This window comes from Micropterus salmoides, unplaced genomic scaffold, assembly GCF_014851395.1.
Source record: "Micropterus salmoides isolate LMB-PRFRI ecotype aquatic unplaced genomic scaffold, ASM1485139v1 Ms_hic_scaffold_14, whole genome shotgun sequence".
Classification (NCBI taxonomy): domain Eukaryota; kingdom Metazoa; phylum Chordata; class Actinopteri; order Centrarchiformes; family Centrarchidae; genus Micropterus; species Micropterus salmoides.
In genome coordinates, this window is record NW_024040485.1 from 4,035,038 (window position 1) to 4,061,472 (window position 26,435).

At 40.2% G+C, this 26,435-nt stretch overlaps 1 protein-coding gene across 3 annotated transcripts in view; it reads left to right on the forward strand.

The window, feature by feature from the left end:
* Positions 1-26,435, forward strand: part of LOC119901686 (disco-interacting protein 2 homolog C) — a 220,763-nt gene that overhangs the window by 170,348 nt on the left and 23,980 nt on the right. For 2 of the 3 annotated variants that reach the window (XM_038717269.1, XM_038717267.1), the window contains exons 9-23: positions 2,838-2,929; positions 6,380-6,490; positions 8,632-8,755; positions 11,793-11,902; positions 13,721-13,823; positions 13,980-14,044; positions 14,326-14,419; positions 15,089-15,208; positions 15,842-15,956; positions 17,001-17,140; positions 17,820-17,956; positions 18,052-18,260; positions 19,818-19,932; positions 21,567-21,768; positions 22,119-22,228. In XM_038717269.1, the coding sequence (XP_038573197.1) occupies positions 2,838-2,929; positions 6,380-6,490; positions 8,632-8,755; positions 11,793-11,902; positions 13,721-13,823; positions 13,980-14,044; positions 14,326-14,419; positions 15,089-15,208; positions 15,842-15,956; positions 17,001-17,140; positions 17,820-17,956; positions 18,052-18,260; positions 19,818-19,932; positions 21,567-21,768; positions 22,119-22,228 (1,847 nt within the window). The remainder of the gene's footprint in view (positions 1-2,837; positions 2,930-6,379; positions 6,491-8,631; positions 8,756-11,792; positions 11,903-13,720; positions 13,824-13,979; positions 14,045-14,325; positions 14,420-15,088; positions 15,209-15,841; positions 15,957-17,000; positions 17,141-17,819; positions 17,957-18,051; positions 18,261-19,817; positions 19,933-21,566; positions 21,769-22,118; positions 22,229-26,435) is intronic. The other variant, XM_038717268.1, reaches the window with a different exon arrangement.

Sequence of the window (26,435 nt, forward strand, 5' to 3'; positions counted from 1 at the left end):
TGCAATTCATGGATATCCTGCATTAAACTATTGTGGGTTTATACCTTTTCTTTAATACTCAACTGTGGGAAATTACTCGTGGTTAGTGAAAAAAGGTGGAGAGCAGTGGTTCACAACCTGGCTGTCAGGACCATTCCAGAGATAAATCTGAGGGGTCATGAGGTAATTGCTAAGGCAGAGGCTACACAAACTATGATTTTATTTTTCAAAATGTTGTCCAATCTCTGCTTTTCATGGTGAAATAATGGAGAGTTTCACCTATTCAGGCCTCTGAAAATGATTCAAATGAAACAATCGTGAGTAGCTAACATGGACATGGGCATCATGTGTTTAAGGGGGCATGGGTAGACGTCGCTTCACTTTAAAGGGTCACAAGTCGAAATTATTGTGAACCAATGTAAAGCACCACTCCAAAACTCTAAACTGACCCGTTTTGCAGGTCCAGTCACATTACAGCATTGTATGACACTCATGTAAACCTGGAGCAATACAATATTAACGAGAAGAGTTTCACACTTTAAAAAAAACATTTTTCAGATCAGATAATTCGCTGGATCTGTTGTGAGACTGTGGGCGGGACCAGATGCTCTGGATACATCTATGTTGCGTCACTGCCTTACTCATTTCTCTGCCAGCAGGTTTGAATGAATCAAGCTACAAGTCAGCAACTCATGCCTGCATGGACCGTGGTGTGAATGAAAAACAACACGTGAAGAGTGTTGTTCCAAATTCAAGTATTCCCACCATCTGGCAAAAAATGTACACATAGGCTGTGTCCAAAATCACCTACTACTCACTATATAGTTAGCTCGCTATTTTGTGGTGCTGTCCGAATGTATAGTGAGAGTTATTATACTCTATATAGTCCACTCGATGTATCCCAGAATGCATTTTGAAAAGTAGTGTACAACCGCTGGTCACTAACCAAGCCCTACATACCATCATGCATTGCGCTGATAGAAAAAAAGTGATTGTCCGACGGCAATGACGTCATTAACGCTGCTGAGTAGTGTCTGAAAGTGTTGTTTTAATAATGCGAGTGAGCTCACTATGTAGTCCTTTACATACAACTCCCTACATAGAGGGTAGGGAGTAGTGAATGGTTGTGGGATTTTGGACACAGCCATAGATTTTTTAGCTAGTAGGCAATTATTTTCAGGGATAGATAGAGACCACAAACAGAGCTAAAAGGAGAGTCAATGTTGGACAGGATTCATCTGGTGGATACAAAGACAAAAAAATTCTAATGTTGCTCAGAGTCTCCTGTTTGCCAAAACATATACTGTACAGCGTTAGTAAGTAATAATATGCCAATTTTCTTATAAATATATTTTATTTTTTTGTGCTGCCTCCAAGTAGCCAATGAAATTAATTATTACTGCTCAAAGCTTAACTTTCTTTCTCAAACTTAACAGATAAACACCTCCCCTGAAGGAGATATTATCCTCATAACCAAACTATTAAAAAAGTCTCCAAGTACACATGCACAATGTTGCAGTGTTGCATATTTGCTATAATCAGTATATTTTCAAATAGTCACCAGGATCATACATATCCTTTGTATTATACTGTTAAGTATGTGCATTATAATGGATCTAAGAAAGCATCATGAGTGACTATAAGCATCATAACTGCTAGGCTTTCTCCCCCCAAACACCACATCAAAGCGTGGACGCCGCTGCTAGGCAGATTTTAGGCAGTTACTTCTTTCTAAGCTCTCCTGGCATCCCTAATAATTGTAAAGGAAAAATTTAGTTTACTCCTCAAAAACACAAATGGCTGTTTTTTTGTTGGCCCTTAATTCTGAATTCATTAATTAAATTATTTTTTAATTCCATTTTCTATAAACGGTAGTCACACCTCCTGTAACTGAGTCACTGTTGCTCTGCCTTTGTTTGCAATTGACTGTATTTTCCTCTCCTGTCTATTTTCCGTGTGGGATCCCAAAGCTCTGCTTTTCTCCAATTCATTAGCTCTGACAAACATCAGAAACACCTCATTTAGTCTGAAAAACAATGAGGAATTCACGCTGGATTGCTCATGCATAATATCTGCGTCTGCCAGTCTGAATTAGGGGGGGGGGGGGGATGGAAATTGATTCTATTGTTGTGAGTAACAGTGTTAATGAACTGAGCCAACTACGCCTGGCAGGGAGATCAAACTGATCGGAAAGATTTGAAAATATTATTCAACTTAATATGCACAGGGTGATATTAAAAGCAGCAGTTATTTTGACATTGTTCTGTAAAATCTAAAATATTTCCCAAATTGCATCTTAAATGTTTTAAGTTGTTTGTTTTTAACAAGAGGTAAAGGGTTTGAACACATTGGATAAAGTTGCGTGAGCACTGACATTAAAACTAAATACATATGTCAAGATACCAAAATGCTTTATGACTGTAATTATATACTTATGTGGCCTATATGACTTCCTCTAATGTACTGTGGTTGTGTTCTTGTGTGTAAAGCATCACTGTACATGGATCCAATTACACCACAGTCATGAGGCGGGTTTGGTTTGCTGGATGTTAAGAAGTCTGTGTGATTATCTCCCGCGAGGTGAAATATGTGAAAGTTCAAAGGTGTTTTAACATTGAGTGTCATGTCAGGGCCGTAATTTCTTGCATATGGGGACTCATGATGTCATCCTTTTTTCCCGCCATACAGCTATGAGAAAAAGTCAAAGAAATGTGTTCTTTTAACAGAATCTTTAAATAGGGCACCCAAAAGTTGTCTGACAATAAACACTTTGATCTCCTTATTACGTTTTTTCATAAATTAGCCATGCTCCTGGATTTCATCATTTTAAACCTTCTATTGTTTGTATCTGCCTATAGGAAAACTGTGGTCTAGAAGTGTGAAGGTGGCTTACAATCTGCTGCACAAATTGGGAACCAAGCAGGAACCACTTGTCAGGCCTGGAGATCGGGTAAGTATAAGAAAACCAAAACAAGTACATACACATACTCACAAAAGATGATATTTATAAGTTGAGGCGAGCGGCTGAAACAAAGGAGAGGAGGTTTTTTTTTACAGAAAGGAGCTACTAGCAAGACTTCATTTCCTAAGGTTACTTCAACTTTGCAATTTAAAAAATTTGTAATTTTGCCCCAAAGGAATACGTTGCATCCTCTGCAGTTGATTTGCGGCTGCCAGCTGAAGCCATCTGCTGCACGGATTCCAAAAATGTTTGTACCAAAATATGCTAAAATAGGGGCCAGGATTAAAAATACTGAAATTATCCTTTAACAAGAGTCAGTACTCTGCCCAGAGACAGCTGGACTCGAAAACATCAGACCGTTTCCTCTGTTGTCTCTTTGGTTTCCTTTGGTATTAAAACATCACAGAGAAGCTGGACGGGAAAAAATGAGCAGTTTACCTCTCAAGATTCTTGGGTACTGGCCAAAAATCACATGGCCATTACTCAATGTTTTAAATATGGAGACATATGTTACGTCCTTCCTTTCCTCGATCATAATAAAGTGGAAAAAGGTTCTTCTTGTCCCTCTTTCATCTATATTTTAAGCTCGATTTCCCAGACGGATGGATAAATCAAGACTGGCATGATGCCTGTGTGTGTGCTTATTTCATGTACATCAGCCTGAAGGGTGTGTGTTTTAATTACTGTACAAATCCTTTTTCTTCCCACTCGGGGTGAATTACACACTGGTCTTTTTCACTGTTTTACTGAAGATATAATAAATTACAAACAGAAATTACAGTGTTTTTTTTGAAGGAGGAAAGTGTCCTGCAGGATGAATTACAGAAATGAGTTTTGCTGCGAGCGTTTAGAAGGCTGAGGAGATTTAGTAACACCAAGAGATGAGAAAGAAGTTGTTATTTTATGAAAATACATTAGAGGTTGTGTAATTCCTTGTGGAAGAACAAACTCACAACAGTTGTGGGAAATGAGACTGGTGAGGAATCTGGAATGGTTTGTGCATGTGATTGCTTTTCATAAGATTTGACAGCCTCTTACGTTATCATCCACTCGATAATATGAAATTGGTTTAAAATTACACGTTAGAATTTTCGCCAGTGTAGCACAGAGTCATCAGTCATGAAAATATGGGACAAAATCTTGCAACAATACTAGTAATCTTACCTCAGCCACCAAGCAGAAGGGGAGTCCCCGCAGAACCTTTGCTTTCTTTGCCTATAAAGCAAAATTCTCTCAATTTTGTTTGGCTAGAAGGTGTGAAGTAACTTTTTGTAGCCGGACAGTATGCCCAGACAGCTGTTATGCAGGCGTCAGTAGTTAGCATTGTTGATTAACAGCAAGGAGGTCCTGGTTTCTGTTTTCCAGGCTGCACAGTGGCTGCATAGTTAGAAGCTAGATGCTAATTTAATGTCAAACATATCTGATATTTGCGTGAATCTGGACACCCAAATGGGTATACGAGAAATCGATAGAAGAGAGGATGTTAGCTGCAATGAAGCTGGTAATCTGAGTCTGAGAAAAGTGGAGAGGACATGAGACCGGAACCGCACAGAAAATAAAGAGATGGGGAGAGGTATGGGTGAGAGAGAAACAGCAATAGATAACTAACACATCAGTGTGTGCTGAAAACACTTCACACTGACACTACTTCAGCACACAACGCATTTTAGGGTCATAGTGACATAAAAACCAGGTGAAAATCAATAAAGCAGTCTGCCCCTCGGTGGTTAAAAGCTTTAACAACGAGCCTTACCTTTGCAGTTTTATACAGTATGACATTGTTAAGTCTCTGCAGCCTCATGCACACACAGTAACAGAGTCATTTCCCCCCCCACTCTACTCTACAGATGAAACCTGAACGGCTCCAATGAGACCTGCACATGTCAACATTAGCCCTGTTAAAGCGTCATTACACCGCTCTCATTCACTCAGGTGCACTTAGCTTATAGCTTCAACCCCATACCACACACACACACTCACCTCCTGTCCAGTACTGTATATGGAAGCTATTACGCAGCACTTACTGGGATTCACCGTTATCATCACAACATGCAGCTGAAGCCAAACTGGATCCAACATGGCCGAGCAGGAGATAAAGGCTCTGCTGTGACGTTATAGAACCATGTTGCATCTGGTTGTTATGTTCATGTCCTGGGTGTAAGATGAGAAATAATATGTTTAAGATGAGGGGACAAGCTCCATTCTTGTACTTTTTCTAATTGTAATTTTTTTTTTGCCAGCATATCTCCACATTGTCACTCTGTATGTGCATTAACACAAAAAGCAGGTTCCCCAGTTCTCAGTGCCAAACCCTGCATGCAGGATAATTGGCTACATTACAGGGTGCTGGGTAACCATCGGGAGCAATTTGGTGTTCAGTGTCTTGCCCAAAGAGGCTTTGACATGTGGACAGGAGGAGTTTGGGATTGAACGACCAACTCTGTGATCAGTGGCAAACCTGTTCTACCTGCTGAGCCTCAGCCGCCCGTAGGGAAAAGATACACTGATAATGTGTAGTTCATGTATACAGAAAGTGAAAGAAGGAGATTTTTAATTAATTAATTATTGGTTCATTTTTGTGCCTTTCACTTTGTACTTTTCAAAGTTTTATTGTTCTGGTTTTCTTCTGATTTTTGAGAGGTTTGTTGTCATATTTGCTGCTGTTATAACAGCAGTTTAACCTAACTTCAGTGGGTAGTAAACCAGTTTGAACTGAAGTGAAATGAGCTGAAACACAGAGGAAGATGCTGAAGGGGGATAAACAAAGAGATACTCAGCCAGGAGAGGGAGAGATACTGAAGAGAAGGTATACAGTGTGACGGTTGGTAGGTAGACTGACTGAATAGCATAACAAAATTGGAAAAAGGAAGTTATGAGGAAAAGAATTTGAAGAGAGCAAGCGAGAGACATTGACCAGATGCCCCCCGAAAGATTTTGCTTTATTCTTCTCTGATAAGATCCATCGGCTGCTCTGCTGAACGTCTGGCTCTCTGGCGACAGTCCATATCAGTGATCATCTTTTAGCATCTCTCACACACACACACACACACACACACACACACACACACACACACACACACACACACACACACACACACACACACAGTTTTTCATTTTATTTAGATTTAGATTTTTGACTTCTTTGCCACTTTTCACTCTGTAGGCAAACTCGACAAAATGCCTCTGTGTTAGCACAGATGGGTGACAAATTAAATCAGAAATCTGAATATATGAGTATAGAAACCTAATGATGCTGATGCAGCTCCCTGTTCTGGTGTCTCGAGGTGGAATGACAGCTTAATGACACACTCTGTGATGGTTCTTCTTTTCGTTCCTCACACATCTGTAAAAAACAACAAAGCTCTGTAACTCTGTAATCTCTTACCTTCTCTTACCTCCCAACTCTAACTTGTCTCTCCTGTCTCCTTCTGCTTTTAGGTGGCGCTGGTCTTCCCAAACAACGACCCTGCAGCCTTTATGACGGCTTTTTACGGCTGCCTGCTGGCCGAAGTTGTCCCTGTGCCAATAGAAGTACCACTGACTAAGAAGGTAAGTTTTCACGATGCAGAACTTCAATCAAATACTGACGTATTTAGACCAGTTTGTGTGTCAGTGGGCATTTGAACAGATGTGTCATGTGTATCTTATCAAAATTATGTGATGTTAATTTATTCCGATTTTATAATGAGAGGCGTTTTCTAATATTCTGCCCCCCTCATATAAATAAATTAGATTGTGCAAAACATATGTCAGTGTTATACAATTCAGTGATGTAAATGTATTGGTGGTCACAGTAGTCTCAATACAAAGCATACTTCCAAATACAAGAGTTCTGCCCATGCATGCTGTTTTTACAGAGAAACTAAGGAAGAAAAAACGATGAATAACAATAGTAAAACAGCAAACCACTTGTTAGGAAATTAGGTGTATGTGTGTTAAAGTACACGTACCATTGACTGTCTTTCAAACTCAAGACAGAGCAAAGAGTCTGATGAGTCTGATGATCTCCTCTCTGTTGCTGCATCAACCAGACCTGAACCTTATCAGCTTTACAAAAAAGGAATTGTTGCTGCTAGTTTTGTTGCATTGTGCAAATGTCCCTAGGCCATAAACTGGTATTCAACATTCTTGCTTTACTTGTGCAAAGTTTTATCTTTCTAGGTCTACCCAATCCTATCTACTGAACATTATGTTCATGGCTAATTTGCATTAGAATAGCTTTTGTACAAAACGTAAAGCATGCTGTCTAAATGACATGGTTTATCTAATTAAGCAAACATGATAGATGGAGAAAGAGAGAAAGTGACGGAGGGCTTGTCTGTTTTCAGTTGCTTTAGTTGGACCTCGGGCAGTCAGAGAAGTTTTTTGACCATTTCTTCTTTTTCTTCATGTCAAACAGCATTAGTGAGTTGAAAAGAAGACACGCAGCAGAGTCAAACAGCGCTAATTCACTCCAGTCAATGGAGCTAATTCTTCACCAGGGGATTGTATTAAAAACATGAGTCATCAGAAGGCGCCGTGGCTTGAATCATGGTGCAGTACAGAGGACAATGAGCTCTGCAGAGGAGTAATCAGAGCCAAATGTCTCTGAGGAAACATCTCTGCTGTTGTTGTTGTAGGTTTGTTTGAGTCATAGTTTGGATTGGCTATCACACTGAACTGTAACGTCCCCTGGGAAGGACTCAGGAGGGCCAAAGGGTGCGTCAGAGTCAGTGGAGGTCGGAGTGTGGCCTTGTGAAGTTTTTTTTAATACATTTTCTTTGCAATCTTTTATTAATTCATGTGAAATTAATTAATAAAGTTAAAAAACTGTAAATAACAGAAAGATAAATTAATTAAATTAAATGTAGAAGTACATAAATAAATAAATGAAAAATATTGAGACCCTAAACTTTAGAATTTCTCTAAAGTTTTTCTTAAACTATGCATCCTTGTTTCATATGCGAACGACTCATTGAACCACACTGACACAGAACGGGGAATTACTGGTTTTCCACATGTATTATCTGTTGTTATAGCAAAAACATATTTTATACTGTTAATGAAGGTTCTATCTCCTTACTTACACTCATTTTGTTTTAGATTTTAGCCATATGAGCATGTATTTGTAGATCCTGCTGGTATATTGACCATATCAAGTGGTCATCCATATGTTGGTGTAATCTTGTTTCAGTAACACATATACCAGATAAGGAATATCGTATGTTTACACCTTGCACTATAAATGAGTCGCTTTCAGATTTTCCACATAAAATAATAAAAAAATATACTCAATGTACAAAACACTGCACCGTATTTGCTGACTTCATCTGAAACGTGAATCGTTTTAAACATTTTTATCAGTTTTTATCACCGATGCACACAATAGAATTTTAGGCTCTGTGATTGGATGTTTTGTATAGAAATGAATTGTTGGAGTTGTAGTTGACATATTTATGTCCACTGACTTGGTTTTAAAGATAGTTTCTAACACAGTCAGCCTTAATGTGCTGCAACTGTCGGTCACCCAACCTCTTCTATGAGAAAATGAACAGGACTTTTACTTTCAGATCCCTGGACATGCAAGGTAACGACTCCTACTTCATATCTGCATAGAACGGAGGAGCTGAGCAGGACAAAGAAGCAGTTATTGATGAATTACGATCCAATCCAGTTGATTAATCACATTTGATCACTCTGTCTCTCTCCAGGATGCCGGCAGTCAGCAGATCGGGTTTCTGTTGGGGAGCTGTGGAGTTACAGTGGCTCTGACCAGTGACGCCTGCCATAAAGGGTTACCCAAGAGTCCCACTGGAGAGATCCCACAGTTCAAAGGTCTCACACACACACACACACACACACACACACACACACACACACACACACACACACACACACACACACACTGCCTATCATCACACATACTGGCATGGAGTGACAACTTCTGTGTTCAAAGACACAGTAGTATCAAATATCAAGAATCAAGATCCTAGTATTTGTGGGAATTCTTGCCAAAATCTACTCCTTTTTCCCTTATAAAAATACCATACAGTCAATACCATCATATGAACTGAAACAAAGACACCTCATGCAAATCATATTATCACTATCAGGCAGCTGTCATAGCTAAATACTTAAGTCCAACCTTAGAATGTTGTTATAACTGTAAAATAAGTGGATCAACTTTTCTGCTGCAGCCATTTCTCTGTGTTACTTTTCAAAAAATAGCAGTATACAGTACACCCGTGTGGCAGAATATTTTAAAGAATAAAAGAAGTGCAAAATGTAAATTAAAATGATGCAGACGGATCATCAAGTGGCCTAAATCAGACATGACGGGCTTCCAACCCTAAATCTGGAGCGTACAGAAGTGGAGCATCTAGTGCAGAAATGTTCCAACTAAACATCCAAGAATTAAAGTCCATCGAAACAACACACAATTGAAAAAAGTGATTCAAAATGATTTACATAAATACATAGAATTTGATAAAATTAAAGATAAATGGGCAAAAAAGAATGGACCAGAAATACTTTAATAATGACTTTACGTGGCAGTAATAATACACCCTAACTCAGTAAATACATGTGACAAACACACTGAATACTCAAAACACACACACACACACACACACACACAGTTGGAGTACAGAGGTCAAAGGTCAATGTATAGCCGTGCCTCACTTGCTTCAGCACAGCTTTCCTGTCTCTCTCAGTAGGATGAATGGACAGACTGATGGCAGCAGACAGCTAGTCTGAGTAATGGAGGGCAGGGGAATAGAGAGACATAGAGGGAGAGGAGAAACCGAAAGAGAGGGAATCCGTGAAGCAGAATTGCGAATGGATGGAAGGAGACCCGATGCATTGAGAACAGGGAGACATTAGCAGTGAACACAGAGAGTGACAGAGAGAAAGAGAGAGAATCTCCTAGTGATTAATAACGACTGTTTGCTTTCAGTAATGGATGTATAAATAGCAACATGATGCCGCCAGCTTTACTGCTCCTCACTCAGCATGGATTTAGGAGTGTGTGTGTGTGTGTGTGTGTGTCTTATTAAGGTGGAGTGCTCCGCTTATTGATCAGCAGGCTTTAGACTCATCACATTCACATGGCTGATTGTCTCTTCTGTCTCACTGCCTGGGAAGGAGCAGCAATATTAATTCAGACATTAACAGCCCTCACATACTCAGGATTTTACATTCACTCGTGTTCTGCTGTATAAATCACTGAACCCCTAAATGCCTCCCAAGGTAAGATGCTTTGGACAAAAGAGTCTGCCAAATTAATGCTTTGTAAAACTGGGCAATGTTGACCTAAATTAACCACTTACTGCAGAAACAACACAAAGTTTAATTCCCTATTAATGAGAACAACAGACACATTTGAATTTAAATGCCACATGGAAAGCCTTCTTAAGAATAAAATGGAAGCCTTGTAATTTGTTCTGCACTATTGCTTTATTTTGTCAAAACATCCACGTTTTCTGTGCATGCCACTTGAATTTTAAAGATTTTACCCAGAAAACTTGTAAGATTCAAAGGTTTTATTTGCAACAGCTCAAATAATTTGTGCTGTGAATTGCAGTCATACATGTGTCATACTCTTAAAGCTGTGCTAAAAGTACTACAGTGCTCAATAAATAAGATGCCCTATTACACATCCAATGGTTTTGTCTTTTATCCAAGCACAATTAGTTATTCTTTTCATAGTAGTTATTCCCAACAGAACCATCTTTGGTGCTGCTGGAGACACCGAGCCACGACAGCTTGTTTGCAGGTGTCATGTTAAATGTGAAGCAAGTCCATTTTCTTTTTTACAATGGACCACCTCGCTGGGACAGATATCTCGCTTACATGGCTTGTCTTACCACTGCTACGCAGACGATATGACACTCTACCTATCCTTCACGCTAGACGACCCCACCGCCTCTGTGGCATATCTGCATGGATGAAGGCTTGCCACCTTCAACTAAATCCCTTTAAGACTGAACTCTTGGTCATTCCAGCCTAGCAATCTATACACCATAACATCAAACTACAGATTGACTCCTCAACCATCACTCCAACCAGGGTGGTGAGAAACTTGGGTGTCGTGATTGATGACCAGCTGTCCTTCTTGGACCATGTTGCTGCTGTCTCTCGGTCGTTCCGCTTTGCTCTTCACAACATAAGAAAAATCAGGCCCTAAATTACACAGTAAGCCACCCTGACGTTCCTTCTCGGCCACTCCTCCAACGAATACCGCCTGGTTCTGCCATCCCTACACACAACGCAATCTCAGTTGGGCTGTAACTCCACGATGGTGGAACAAGCCTACCAAGCTCCATACAATTCTCTCAATTGAGTGCACTATTCGTTAACTCTTACTTCTTTCCCTAGGTATTTACCCCCTTGATGCCATTCATGCTAACAGCTCTTACTAGTATTTATTGCTGCTCTTACAAGTATTTATTGTCACTTGTAGATCTCTTACTCTATTGATTCTTTATTGATTCTTGTATGTTGTAGCTCAAATGTAAGTCGCTTTAGATAACAGCGTCTGCCAAATGCATAAATGTAATGTTAGGTTGTCTAAGGTGGAGCTGGCTGGATTTCGTGTGTCATAAATGTCAGAACTCTTTATAGATTCATGTAACCTCAGCCAACTTGAGACTTGGATTACTTGGTAAATCTGATCAGACCCCTGATCTTAAATCCAAACCAAATCCTGGCACTAGCCTGTGAATTTCAACCATGAATGTTGATATTGAAAAATATCCCAGAACCCCAAAATACAACAACTGGCCACAGTATTGGAGCAGGCAGGGTCATGGCAGGAATCTTTTCTAGACATTGGAGTCATTAGGATGTTTGTTTTGTGTCCCTGTGTGTCCAGGCTGGCCCAAGGTGCTGTGGTTCGTCACAGAATCCAAACACCTTTCCAAACCTCCCCGAGACTGGTTCCCACATATCAAAGACGCTAACCAGGACACTGCCTACATCGAGGTAAAACACACCCACACACTAATACAAACACAAGCACTAACACATTTCCAGTCATGTAGTTCCAGGCATTCCTTCCTTATGAATGGAAATCAGCAGTGCTCAATGTCTTTAGGATTTGAATTACACTGCAGCCGAATGGCGGTTTCACTGTTTCTCTGCCGGTTAATGCATTTATCTCGTCTGGTTGATTTGAATTTGATGTCCCTTTAAGCCCCCGGGCAGTAATTACACCGTCAGCAAGGTGAAATGTCTCCTTGATTGCACCGAAGATTGAAAAAAGGCCGAAAGGAAAATGATGAAAGAAGAAGGGTGATTGATAAAATGTTCGACCTTTTGTTTGTAACAGAGGCCCCAGACAGCCAAGACAGATGAAATTACTGTGACTCAAAGAAATTTCTCTTTGTTTTTTTTTGTTTTTTTTTATAAAAGTCTTTAAATTTTTTTGTAAGATGTCTCAACATGATTGACAACTTTAATAGCAGCCCGTTATGGGTTATGTTTTCATGCCAGCAGATATTTGTCAGAAAGACTTTTCAGACAGAGATCTTATTTTCGAAAGAATCTCCTGTCGACTCTGCAGCACATTTTAGTTTTTCGGACTCAACAACATATTAATATTGTTATCGCAATGTCTCAAGATGAATGTATAATTTCACATAACAGGAGTTTAGCTCTGGCACCACCAGAAACAAAAGAGGTCATCATTATATTTTATCTCTTGAAGTTTCTCAGGGATGTACCTGCCAAAAGACAAGATCACTGAATTCACATATAGGTAGAGGGGTGGGCATTCTCAGTCGTTTTGCTCACATTTTTTTCTTTTTATTAAGCTGTTAGCAGCTGTCTACTTACAAACACAGACGCCTGTGTTTGGATGTGTTGAATGTTTTAGATGTAAGTGGGCTGTTGCTAACGGCTCAACAAAATATGAAATAATGATGGAAATGTGTGATTGCTTGTCCTATACTTATAAGAACCCTGCCAATGTACAGTACACCAATAACAATTGTAAACTTGAAAACAGCATGAAAGTCGCCTGGATTGGTAATACAAAGTTAGATTCACAAATTTGAAATTACATTTTTTTTATTCCATTAAAAAACAATCCTAGGGTTTTTCAGTGTTAACGTCCAATGTTAATATTGTTCCTAATAATGACATTTCAATTGGGTTTAAAAAATTCCATTCCAAAAAACAGTTTGGCTTAACCTTATTAAAGCAAAGCTACAGAGCTGTCCCCATCACAAGAGGACCTCATTAACTGTAAACTGCAGTCAGCAGTGTTTTCTTTGTGTCCTCCTTTTCCCATATGTATTTCAGTAATAATCAAAAAACCAAAACAATCACTGAGCTTGAGACACACCGTAAGTAGTGATAGACCGATAAAACAGGCTGATATCTGGCATTTATTTATGTATATATAATGTGTCATCCTAAATGACTGCAGATCTAATCTAAAGTTATTACTGGCTAGCGTTAAATATATATTGTGTTAAATGTATGTATTGTTATACTGTATAGAATAATGTAGCTGAATGACGTCACTGAACTGAACTGTACCCCACTCACTAAACACTCTCACGTTCTAAAATATACATCAGAACCTAATGTATTTTTCTATTTCTTATATTTCTTAATAAAATCCATCTAAACATGTTACTGGCTAAGATGACATTTATATGAGATTGTTCTGTGCGGGGAATAATGGACTTATACGTTATTTTTCTTGGTTGTGATATCTGCATTGAAAAACACATATCGGTTGACCACTACTCTTATGTACACTTGCCCATTTACTGTCTGTCTCTGTCCGTCCAGTATAAGACCTGTAAGGACGGCAGCGTCCTCGGTGTGACGGTGATGAGGATAGCCATGCTCACACACTGCCAGGCCCTCACACAGTCCTGCTCATACACAGAAGGTAACACGCACATTTACACTTTTGAAGTTCCTTCCACCACCGATGGCTGTCAGGAGTGCAGAATACTTTTCTTAATATTTCTGAGACAATGAAACTGTAGAATTGTACAACAATTATGTGTTGTTTCTCACTCTCTGTCTGTCTCTCGCTGTCCAGCTGAGACCATAGTGAATGTATTAGACTTCAAGAAGGATGTAGGACTGTGGCACGCTGTCCTGACAGTAAGCAAAACACTCTTTAACATTTCACTGTCCTGCTTCATCGTTTCAAACAATGAATGAGAAAATGAAAGCAAATTAAACTGACACACATAGAAAATTATTTTAATGCTGTCATCAAAACTACTTGAATCCCAAAGTTAGCAAGCGTAGAGTTAAATATTGATAGAAACAGAATTTGTCCATCTTTAAAACAAGTCATACAAATTTCAACTTCAAAAGGTACAAAAACAAGTTGTCTTGCAGCATCCGTCACTGTCTTTTCTTCTGCCTCTGTCTGCCAGAGTGTAATGAATATGATGCATGTCATCAGTATTCCCTACGCCCTCATGAAGGTCAACCCTCTGTCCTGGATCCAAAAAGCCTGCCAGTACAAAGGTAACAAAATCAACCCAAACTGAGAAATGTCGCTCAGCCTCTTTTTCTGTCGTTTTGTATTTTATGTTGGGTTTATGTCCAGCAGATCAGATTTTGAGCAGATTTGGTTTGATTGTGGACTTTATTTTATTTAAAGGAGTTTCTGATATTTTCATAACCCCAATTTACAAACAAATACTAGAAACACCTCTTAGTACATTGTTACTCAGTATGATCCAATACAACAGCACCAAAAACTTATTACATGGCTCAGAGATGAATTTTCTCCTCTCTGCCACAGAGTCGTAAATTGGATTTTATTATACTGTATGTTTCCAATCACTGAGAATTAAATGTGACGTAACTGTTGAACAGAAATCAAACGGTCTCGCTGAGTGTATAAAGCAGACACAAACTCTTAAGTGATGTAAGTGTTTAGGACAAACTACAGTATTTCAGACCCACATTGACAACAACACTATCGCAACATTTAAGGTTCTTGTCACGTTAATAGATTTTTATTACAATGAATTGCCATTTGTTGTGTGTGACCGCTAACATCCTGAAATCCACGGAGCTACTTAAGCAATATCACAAGCTGTGTGTTAAGCCATTTTATGATAATGTGAGTTTCTAGTGACTAAATGAGTATAAATTTATGTGGGATGTTGGTGTGTGTTTTCTGTGTAGCCAAGGTGGCGTGTGTGAAGTCGCGGGATATGCACTGGGCTCTGGTGGCCCACCGGGACCAGCGAGATGTAAACCTGAGCTCCCTGCGCATGCTGGTTGTGGCTGACGGTTCAAATCCCTGTAAGAGCTCACACTCTAAAAATGTAAAGGGTGCACTGTGGATGGCGATTTAGTAAAGCTTATCAAGACTGATTAATAACAAATGGGTTCATCCTCTGAGGACCATGGATATTCAACCCAGTTTGACCAGCACCAATGATACTGGTCTGGGTTCAGGAGTGTGTGGAGGAGTGTATTTAATTTTTTTTTGAATATTTATGTAAACAGAGCATGTCCTTTATTGTCTCAGCTTTGATTGTCGGTCATTTTTATTGTAATTTTAAGACAGTATCCTAACTATACAGTGTCATCTGTTAAGCAACAAAGCCTAAGAGGTAAAACCCAGGACAGTTAAGTTCTGCCCCATACCCAGTGGAAACCACCTCCTTGGGTCAGAATTACCAACATCACTAGTGCTCAAAAAGAAGAAATAAACCCAGATTACTTCAGAAAGTTCTCTATGACAGCCTCACATTTGAACATTTTATGACAAAGTTCTAAAAAGATTTGGGAAGCCCACAAAATCTGCTCATCCCAACTAAAACTTAAATTACAGTAATAACATCAAGAATAGCTGTACTGAGCTGTTTCCCCTGTGCCTTCTGCTGCGGTGCACGTTCACTGAAGCGCTGACTTTTTAATTGTGTCTCTCAGGGTCGATCTCATCCTGTGACGCCTTCCTCAACGTCTTCCAGTCTAAAGGTTTAAAGCCGGAGGTCATATGTCCCTGTGCCAGCTCCCCCGAGGCTCTGACTGTAGCTATAAGGAGGTGCGTACACACACACACACACACACACACACACTGGATGGATGTTTCATCTCAAAAACATGTGTCTTTTTATTGGTGCACACTTTAAACATCACAAGACACACACAGACCCAAATCATCTGTCTTTGACTGTAGAGAAGTTCAGTGTACAATTCCAAATGTACTTAATTAATATACGGTCAGGTTGTCACCATAATTAGGGATCGATGGAACAAAAATCATTATAACACGTCATAAAATGTATTTTATGTCCTTATCCCCTGCAAACCACTTTTCACTTTATTTTACAGTTTGATACTGAAATGATTTTTGCTGTTATTTTACGTGATATGTTTAATTACTTTCCTCAGTAAATGAGTTAGATTAGTATATTCACTCTCCCTCCACTATATCCTGTTCTTAATTTAACCCATTAAACCTTTACAGTTTTCTGGCTTTTGAAATGTTAAACTTAGAACTTTCTGCCTCTTTCATCGTCCACGCTGTAGTTCAACATCTAAAATCCACATTACAGTCAAACCAGGGCGACTTTCTTTCACGCCTCCGTTGTAATTTTTGTTCCATGTTGTAAAATCCCTGTGTGTGTGTTTTCAAAGTTGTGTGTGTGTGTGCGTGTGTGTTTGCCCCACACACAGGCTAATAAATAGCACTTTGCCTCAGCGGGTGTGGTAGTAATGAACTGACTTTATTTTATTAAAGAGCTGCTTTTAAACTCACAAAAACAGGACTCACACATGCCCACAACTGTACTTGTGAGGACCCTTGTTGATATGCAGCAGGCTGCAATAACAGTACAGCTAGAAGTTTCTGAACTTTCCAAAAATGTCCTCACTTTCCAATAATATCCTCAGTTTAAAAAACAAAAACTCACCTAGCGAGAATGTTCTCCCTTTACAAAACTGTTTTCACCTTCCCACAAATGTTCGGTTACCATCCAAGATATTGTCACTTCCCATAAACTGTCCACACTCAGGATAGAAAATGTATTCTCACAAAGATAAACAGCACTCCAATAGCCTCCATGTCATCTGATCCCTCCTGCAGACCTGTGGAAGAGGGCAGCACCCCTCCTGGTCGTGGCGTGCTGTCCATGCAGGGTCTGAGTCATGGCGTGATCCGGGTCGACTCAGAGGAGAAGCTGTCTGTCCTCACGCTGCAGGATGTCGGATCCGTCATGCCCGGAGGTGAGGCGGATGTTGCAGGTGCTAATACTGTACCTGGACCTGGACCTCCCAAAATGATAACTCCCAGAAGGTTTTGAACATAGCTACAGTTGGAGGTTCTGGTTTCTTGACTTAAGTATTTTGTTTTTTGGAAGACTTTCTACTTTTCCTGCACTACTATTTAGAGCGAGAAGCTTGTACTTTCTGCTATTTATCCATTAACTGGAGTTACTTTGTAGATTCATTCATTCATCATAAGATAAATGTGACTGCTGTTGGGTAAATTATTCCAAAATCTTGACTTATGTTGATGAATCAAAGTGATGCAACAAAAACTGAGAATTTTGTCAACCGGTACCAAACTTTTACTGTATGTCTGTTCTCCTGTCACTCATTATTTCTTTCTTAAATTCTTTCTTTTGCTTTGCTTTTCTTTTTTCCCTTCTCCTATTTTCTCTTTTTGTCAATTGATCAATCCTTTTTTCAACTGATCTGAAAACATGAAAGCAGAACCTTTTATTTGGATACTTGAGTACATTTTACTCAAGTTACTCGAGTAACTTGAAAACATTCATTTCCTAATTATTTTGTGGTATTTAACAAAGGAAATTTCATGTAAAATTACTCAAATCCTTAACATTGTAATAATTACTTATTCCTAAAATCACAGCGGTTCTTCCCCTGTTCTCTCTGTGTGTAGCTATGATGTGTGTGGTGAAGCCTGAAGGTGTTCCTCAGCTCTGTAAAACTGATGAGATTGGAGAGTTGTGCATTTGTACTGTTGCCACGGGAACCTCGTACTACGGTCTGTCCGGCATGACCAAGAACACCTTTGAGGTGAGTGTGTGAATAGTTTGGTTAAATGATCACTTGGTTCTCCTGTTTAATTATAAACCTTTTATCACCTTCTGTCTTAAAAAAAAACTACCCAGGTCTTCCCCACGTCCAACAACGGGGCTCCCATCAGTGAGTTTCCCTTCACCAGGACCGGCCTGCTGGGATTCATCGGACCTGCGGGCCTGATCTTTGTGGCAGGGAAGATGGACGGTCTGATGGTGGTCGGGGGGCGTCGGCACAATGCTGACGACATCGTTGCGACGGCGCTTGCCGTGGAGCCCATGAAGTTTGTCTACAGGGGCAGGTAGGTGGTTGGTGCAACGTTAGTCCTGTTTGTTTTTGATCCATATCTCTGCTGTTCTGTTCTTATAGCTGTGCTCAGAGTAAAAATGTTTGCATTTTAAGTGTAGCCAGTGTTTTAGTGTTGTGGTTGGTCTATGGAGCTACTTTTTCACTACTTTATACCACTGAATAGTTTAAGTTATTACAATACATCATATTCAATAAGCTGATCATGTTTTGTATCTTCAAGATTAATTGTGCGAAGTGGTATTCTGCTTTTTGGCTTTTCCCCTCTCCTTTATGGAGTTATATATCTTTTTTGTGCCTGTAACAGGTTTGCAAAGTGAAAAAGCCCAAAGTCCAGCCCAAAGGGAGTTCCCATCTCCCACAGAAAACTCTGCTCTGAACTGCCTGAAAACAGCTTGATGTGACGTCACAGAGATGAAAGCTAAATGTGCCTCATATAACGCTCGCCAAACAGCTAGTCTGACACGCCCTCAAAAACAGCGGTGGAAAAACAGTGAGCTGCAGCACACAGCTCTCCTCTCCCTTCCAAACACTAGCTACCCTCCAGGCAGTCAGTGGACATAAAGATGTTCCTGTGATGTAGAGACAGAGCTCAGTTAAAACTTTATGGATGAAAGATACTTTTGCTACAGATTAATAACTCACCACTCTGAAACTCTCGCTCCAGTCCATGTTGCCAAGCTGGTAAAGAAATATACAGCTGAACTGAAGCCGTGTTTACCGGATTGGCTAGTAGTTCTTAACTAGGAACTGCGCATGTGCAACTCCCAACAAAGATCATTTAGAGACAAGATGCATCACTCCATAGCTAAAACGAAGCCTTCAACACAGGGTGAAAAGAGGAGCTGCAGCAATGTGCAGTATGACAAAAATATGGTGTTTTTTGAAAATGAAACCATGTAAACCTGTTCTGGGACAACCACTAAATAGGATAGGAAATAGGAACCAGAAAATGAGCAGAATACCACCTCTTTAAAATTGAGTACATGTACCACCACTTCATTTAAAATGTCTCATGTTTCTCTTGAAACATGAAAAATACTGGACTCACGGTGTGAGCAGGACTAATGGTAGCTTTAAGATAGCTAACTTAGCTCCTCCGTAAATCCAGATTGTGATTTGTTCTCTGAGGTCTACTTAAGCAAAACAATATAATTGTTGGAGAGAACTCATATATCATGTATTGGAAATGTTTTTCCTATTGTTCTCCTGCGTCAGGACACCTGGCCAGCACTTATTTTTGTATAAACCGAAAGTATTTCTCAGTATTGACTATTGTTCTTTGTAAACTATAGACTGCTTATTTAACACCCCTGCCTCGAAAATGACTAAGAAGGCTACATCAGACTGAATAATGGAGGATTAACCATCCACACAACCATCCATTGTGTGGATACACTGTGTGTTAGACTGTTGCAGAGACAGCAGAGCCAAGAGGAGCCTTTGTTCCCTGGATTGTCTGTTCTGTGACGCTGATAAACCACCGAAGTGTCCCCAGTTCATAATGTTATCTAGCTAAGAAGCGTGTTGACACTGTGTGTTTGTGTTTCAGGATAGCAGTGTTCTCCATCACAGTGCTTCATGATGAGAGGATTGTGGTCGTGGCAGAGCAGCGGCCCGACTCCACAGAGGAAGACAGCTTCCAGTGGATGAGCCGAGTTCTGCAGGTACACACACGCATTCACACATTTTACGCTCAGCATATACACAGTACAGACCCAGTCACACAGTATAAAGACATCAGAGACTAATGGCTATAATAACTACACAGGCACAACTTGAATCATGAGTCTGGCAGCAGTCTGTATTTTCTCAGCAAATAACAGACAAAAGGGAACAGTGACGTATTACTAACAAGTACGTTGTGTGTTCAAAAACTATTTAAACACATCAGTGAGCCACATGTTCCTTTATCCCCATGAACACACACTGTACTTTAAGTCCCACATATTCCGTCCCGCTGCCCCAAATACTCACTAGAGCACCGCATGTGGATTAATCCGCCACTGAAGATAGTGCCTTACAGTAGCACCTTTGGGTAACATTTTCTAAAAACTGCTGTGAGCAGCTGCTTTAGGAAATTATTTATTTTGTCTTTTTAAATGAAACTATATGTTTGTGAGGTGTTTATTAAAGATTTACATCTTTAGTAGGAACCAATGGGTTACTAGCTTAATGCCACAGACAGGGTGGAGAAGATAGAAAGCATTGAGAGATGTACTAACACATTGTTGGTTTTGGTCTTTTCATGGGATTTGTTGACTATAAGAAAACTATTGAATAACACCAGCCTTCTCCTTTAACACAACCCAGCTCAGGAAAACGGTCACCTAGGATGCACGCCAGAGAGCCACATTTTAACAGCCACCTCAAAAAGACACACAGCTCACACACATTCTTTCACACCACATTTCTGTCTCTTTGGCTCTTTGGTCAGACTCTCTCTCACACTCACACACACATACAGTATGATACTGTGCTGTACATTCATACTGTGCATGAACAGATAAAATCTCAGTCCGACCTCCAGCTCTACATCTCCCTAAGCCGGCGTGGCGACTGCGGTGACACTATAAAAGCCGTCTGCATTTTTACGGCTGCTATAAAACCAAATCTCTTTATTCCTTTACCACCACAGATACTGCCTGGCTGTTTTTCCATTTAGTTTGTCTGGCTATAGACAAACTCGGCATTTAGATCGAGGCTGAGATGACAGAGTGTGGTGTAATATTTTGTGACAGCACTGGGGAAAGATGTGCGCGATGGGCCCTCTGGGCTGCTGTTAAGCATTCGTTTTTGGTCAAAATATTGAAAAATGCTGTATCTGATGGAAAATATATAGTTCAAATTGTACAGTAGGAAAATAGATTAACAGTTATATATAATGTTTCAAAGGGCAGTCGTCAAATAGTTTTTGTCTTTTTCTTTTTAGGAGGTCTTGTTTTGTTAGATTTCTATGCACATGCAGATTTACAAACACACACACACACACACACGTCATTTGTTAAAACTTCTGTCATTTAATTTGAAATTGCACATACGTCCTTAAAGACACAGAAATTAACACTTTAATTTCCTGGAAAACAGTGAATCTTAAATGATGATCTTAACCTGTGCTAGTAAGTGTGAATATAAAATCTAACCACTAAAGCCATCACATTATTCAGATAATCCCCTTAACTGAAGGTTTATGCTTACACCTCGCACTGTGCTGTCTCACCCCAACAACCTTTTCAACAGGAATGACATCATCTTAAAAATATGAATAAAGTGTTTTTCTAAACACGTAACGACTTTCCAGGCGATAGACAGCATCCATCAGGTGGGGGTGTACTGCCTGGCTCTGGTGCCCTCCAACACTCTGCCCAAGACTCCCCTGGGTGGCATCCACCTGTCAGAGACCAAGCAGCTCTTCTTGGAGGGGTCGCTGCACCCCTGCAACGTGCTCATGTGTCCGCACACCTGCGTCACCAACCTGCCCAAACCCCGGCAGAAACAGCCAGGTACAGGAAGAATGATTATGTGAGGGTATGGTGCTGGAGTATATGGGTGGGAAACATTCCTCGGAGCTCATTGGAGTTGGAGCCACAGGGCTGCAGTTTTTCTGATGGGTAAAGCTAATTTTAAGGGTTTGATGTAACTTGGGGAAATTTCTTTCTTTATAATAGGTAAACATGCAGTTAGTTTCTCAAAACTAAAACTACCGGTGACATCTTATGCACAATCCTAAATTATGTAAGACAACTTTTGTTGAAGTAAGTAACAAAGGTTTGCTGTCTTCTCTAATCTCACATATTGTTTCCCTTTGTCTCCCCCCCCCCGCCGTTTACTTCCTCCTCATCTGTAACCTCAGAGATTGGTCCTGCATCTGTGATGGTCGGGAATCTGGTGTCAGGGAAGAGGATTGCTCAGGCCAGCGGCAGGGATCTGGGTCAGATTGAAGACAATGACCAGGCAAGGAAGGTGTGTGTGAGAGGAGGGCTGCTGGTTTTCACCACCACCATCATTATTATCATCATCATCATCATCGTCATCACACACATGCACACACACATACATATAATGAGGCCTTTGGATCCATTTCATGTTTCACACCATCATGGTTTGTTCATACTCGTCATTTTTATTCATTTGTTTGAATCATCTCTTATCAGTCACTTGGCCTGCAGTTTGTTATGCTGTGGTTTTATTATAGTATTCATCGTATCATAACATCATCATCTGAGGCAGCAAAGCAGCTTTTGTGTGTTGCTTTGGTTCATCACCAAAGTTAAGCAAAAAGGAAAGTCTGATGCCAGGAGGTGATGGCAACAGACCAAAAGCAGGGGTGTGATTAGATGCTTTGGCAGCTCTGTTCATGTTATATTTATGCCAATGAAAGAGAATGAGACAGGAGAGGCAAGTCTGTGAAGAAATAAAACCAGAGAACCAGAATGAAAATAAGAAATAGAGGTCATAAGAACAGCAGACATGAAGAGAGAGAGCATGTGGACAAGAGGAAAGGGAAATAAAGAGAAAACAAAGAAGAATTTAAGAGAGCAAGACCAGGAGTGATCGAGAGCAACATGCGGTCTGTGTTACTGACAGAGCTGATTTTCCTCCCTTGTCTCGCCTGAAAATGTCATCAGTTACAGCGTCAGGCAGCCAGCGGCTGCACATACTCTGTAGACTCTAACGAGAAGAGACAGGCCCCAAATAATAACAACCCCGACCTCCACTGCAGCACACTGTGAGGCTGCGGCAGCCTGTGCCATCAGCCTCACTGCTGCTCGTCTGGCTGTTTGTTTGGATGTCACCAAACAGATGTTGATAAACCTTTTTTAATTCTGGTGTTTTCAAAATCTTCCAAACGAAACTTGCCAAGCTGCCTTAAAACCGCAACTTCTGGCCCCTCAAAATACAATGTGGCCAGCACATGTTAGACCAAGTAGGTGACAGCAAACATAATGTCTGACCCAGGATGCCTCCCTGTCTGTTTAAAGGCATTTAGGGTGTATTCCTGCCTTTATTTGACAGTTAAAGCTTAGCTTAGTACAAAGACTGGAAACAGCTAGCTTTGCTGTGTCCAAAGTTGGATAAAAAGAAAAGTTGAACCGATTTGAACCCAAGAAATGAGCCCACAGCGCTGATTTACATGCTGTCACTGGGTGGAACAGTAAATCACATCTTACTGACATTAGGATCAATACAGGCGTCTATAAAAAAGGAAGGCAGGGGAAGGATGAAGCATCCTGGGAAACCATTCCTGCCGTTGTGTAAAGGCAATTTAAAGATGAAGGAAACCTGAAGGAAAATGTGTGCAGTGATGAATCTGAGCTCTGTTTTATCTTTGCTCTTTTGCTTTTTCTGGATCAAATTTAGCTTGAACACTGAGGGGCCTGATGCTTAAATTATGACGTTACATGTTATATTTGCACAGTATACCAGCTGTGCTGTGAGAGTACAAACCTTGGAAATCTTGGAAAAACCCTCAGTATCACTTATTTGGACACAAACTCTGACAAATCTGCTCTGCCATTTTCAAAATTAAACTAAAATGAAACTGATAGTCCTGCGGCTTCATGCCATAACTATAAATCTAAACAGGATGATCATATTGGTAATTGTTAGCTCAGACGTGGGCTGCATCATTTGTGCAGAGTGATATGTTTACTCGTCCTTGTTGAAATGCAGTTTAATTGACTTTTGGCAACTTTTCACAGCAGATGAATCAGTGGATCAGTGCTGCAAAATGAGTTTGTGATTTGGGAATGATTGTAAATTTGGTTTATTTCCTCTGGAAGGCAAGGGCCATGTTGTTATTTTTCACAAGGTCAGAAGGGTACGCTTCATTCAAAATGAAATGTGTGATTTGGGGATGTTGTGTGAAAATGCTAAATCTGCCTCTGCTGTTTGTCTGCTGAATGTTAATCAGGTTTGGAGGATGAGCTCTAAGATTTCTGCTTGCTCTTAGTCTGCTTTTGGCCCCTGCTGCTGCTTCTCATCATAATGTCCACGAGCTCATTGGTTAATTCCTTCATCTATCTCTTCATTCATCCACTACTGTTTGTATAACCTCCTCCAAGGTCCATCTCTCTGAAAACCATGCCCTCTGTGTGAATGAGCTCCTGTTACTCTTCAGACTGTTGGTGCTGCTTTGCAGTTCCTGTGTTTATTGAAATGTTCTGTGTGTGTGCATCAGTGTAATCTTGTAGGATGAAATGTGATTTAACACTTATTTATCCAGAGAAGGTTCACTGAGCCCTGCACTGCTACACATTGACTTTTAAACACATTGTTTAGCTAGTGGAAAATTTTCTTTTACTAACTGCTGTTTGCATAAAGCAGTATCCTGCTTTAAAACATTTTGTTTTAAATTTTAAAAATGTAAACATAGTATGTTATATTTAACTAGGATAAACTTTATTATTATTAAACAGTCATTTCTGGTTACAGATCAGTTCAGAATAAGCAAAGATTCCCAAATCTTGCTTGAATTAATTGTTGAATCTTGAATTAAGAAGCAATGACTTCTTCTTAGAGCTGCCATGTTTCACCAATGTCCAGCAGTTATGATCAATCAATCAAGACTGATCAATTTCAAACCCACATGCACACAAAATAATGTAGATGCAGAATTAATGCTGTCATGGAAACTCCTTCTTTTCTGGGGAGGTTTGGAAAGACATTTTTGGAAATCAGACCTGACAGAATAATGATGTCTGAGAGGGTAAGTGTATGTGAGGGTCGATTTTTTTCTCTTAAGAAAAATGACAGCATTTCTTGTTTGTTTGAATGTCTAAAACAACTGTTTCCTGAGAAGGACCTTTGGTGTGTGCATTGTGTGACAATGTCATGAGTGCCACAAAAGTTTGTAGGGAAGAGGTCGGGGTGAATTTCGCTGGGAGACTCCTCTCAACCCATTTTCTACCAGCAGTTAAAGCTGGGGTAGGTACAGACGTGCTCAAATTTGTTGGTACCCCTCCACAAAAAACGAAGAATGCACAATTTTCTCTGAAATAACTTGAAACTGACAAAAGTAATTGGCATCCACCATTGTTTATTCAACATTTAATAGAAATCAGACTTTTCTTTTGATTGTTTATTCAACATAATATTGTAAATAATAAAACAAATGAAAATGGCATGGACAAAAATGATGGGACCGCTAACCTAATATTTTGTTGCACAACCTTTAGAGGCAATCACTGCAATCAAACGTTTTCTGTAGCTCTCAATGACACCTCTGCACCTGTTAATAGGTAGTTTGGCCCACTCTTCCTGAGCAAACTGCTCCAGCTGTCTCAGGTTTGATGGGTGCCTTCTCCAGACTGCAAGTTTCAGCTCTTTCCATAGATGTTCGATAGGATTCAGATCAGGACTCATAGAAGGCCACTTCAGAATAGTCCAACGTTTTGTTCTTATCCATTCTTGGGTGCTTTTAGCTGTGTGTTTTGGGTCATTATCCTGTTGGAGGACCCATGACCTGCGACTGAGACAGAGCTTTCTGACACTGGGCAGTACGTTTCGCTCCAGAATGTCTTGATAGTCTTGAGATTTCATTGTGCCCTGCACAGATTCAAGGCACCCTGTGCCAGGCGCAGCAAAGCAGCCCCAAAACATAACCGAGCCTCCTCCATGTTTCACTGTAGGTATGATGTTCTTTTCTTTGAAAGCTTCATTTTTTCGTCTGTGAACATAGAGCTGATGTGACTTGCCAAAAAGCTCCAGTTTTGACTCATCTGTCCAAAGGACATTCTCCCAGAAGGATTGTGGCTTGCCAATATGCATTTTAGCAAATTTCCAGTCTGGCTTTTTTCTGTTTTTCTTTCAGAAGTGGAGTCCTCCTGGGTCTTCCATGGAGCCCACTTTCGCTCAAAAAGCGACGGATGGTGCGATCAGAAACTGACGTACCTTCACCTTGGAGTTCAGCTTGTATCTCTTTGGCAGTTATCCTTGGTTCTTTTTCTACCATTCGCACTATCCTTCTGTTCAATCTGGGGTCGATTTTCCTCTTGCGGCCGCGCCCAGGGAGGTTGGCTACAGTTCCATGAACCTTAAACTTCTTAATAATATTTGCAACTGTTGTCACAGGAACATCAAGCTGCTTGGAGATGGTCTTGTAGCCTTTACCTTTACCATGCTTGTCTATTATTTTCTTTACTCTCTCCTTTGCTTTCTCTGGTCCATG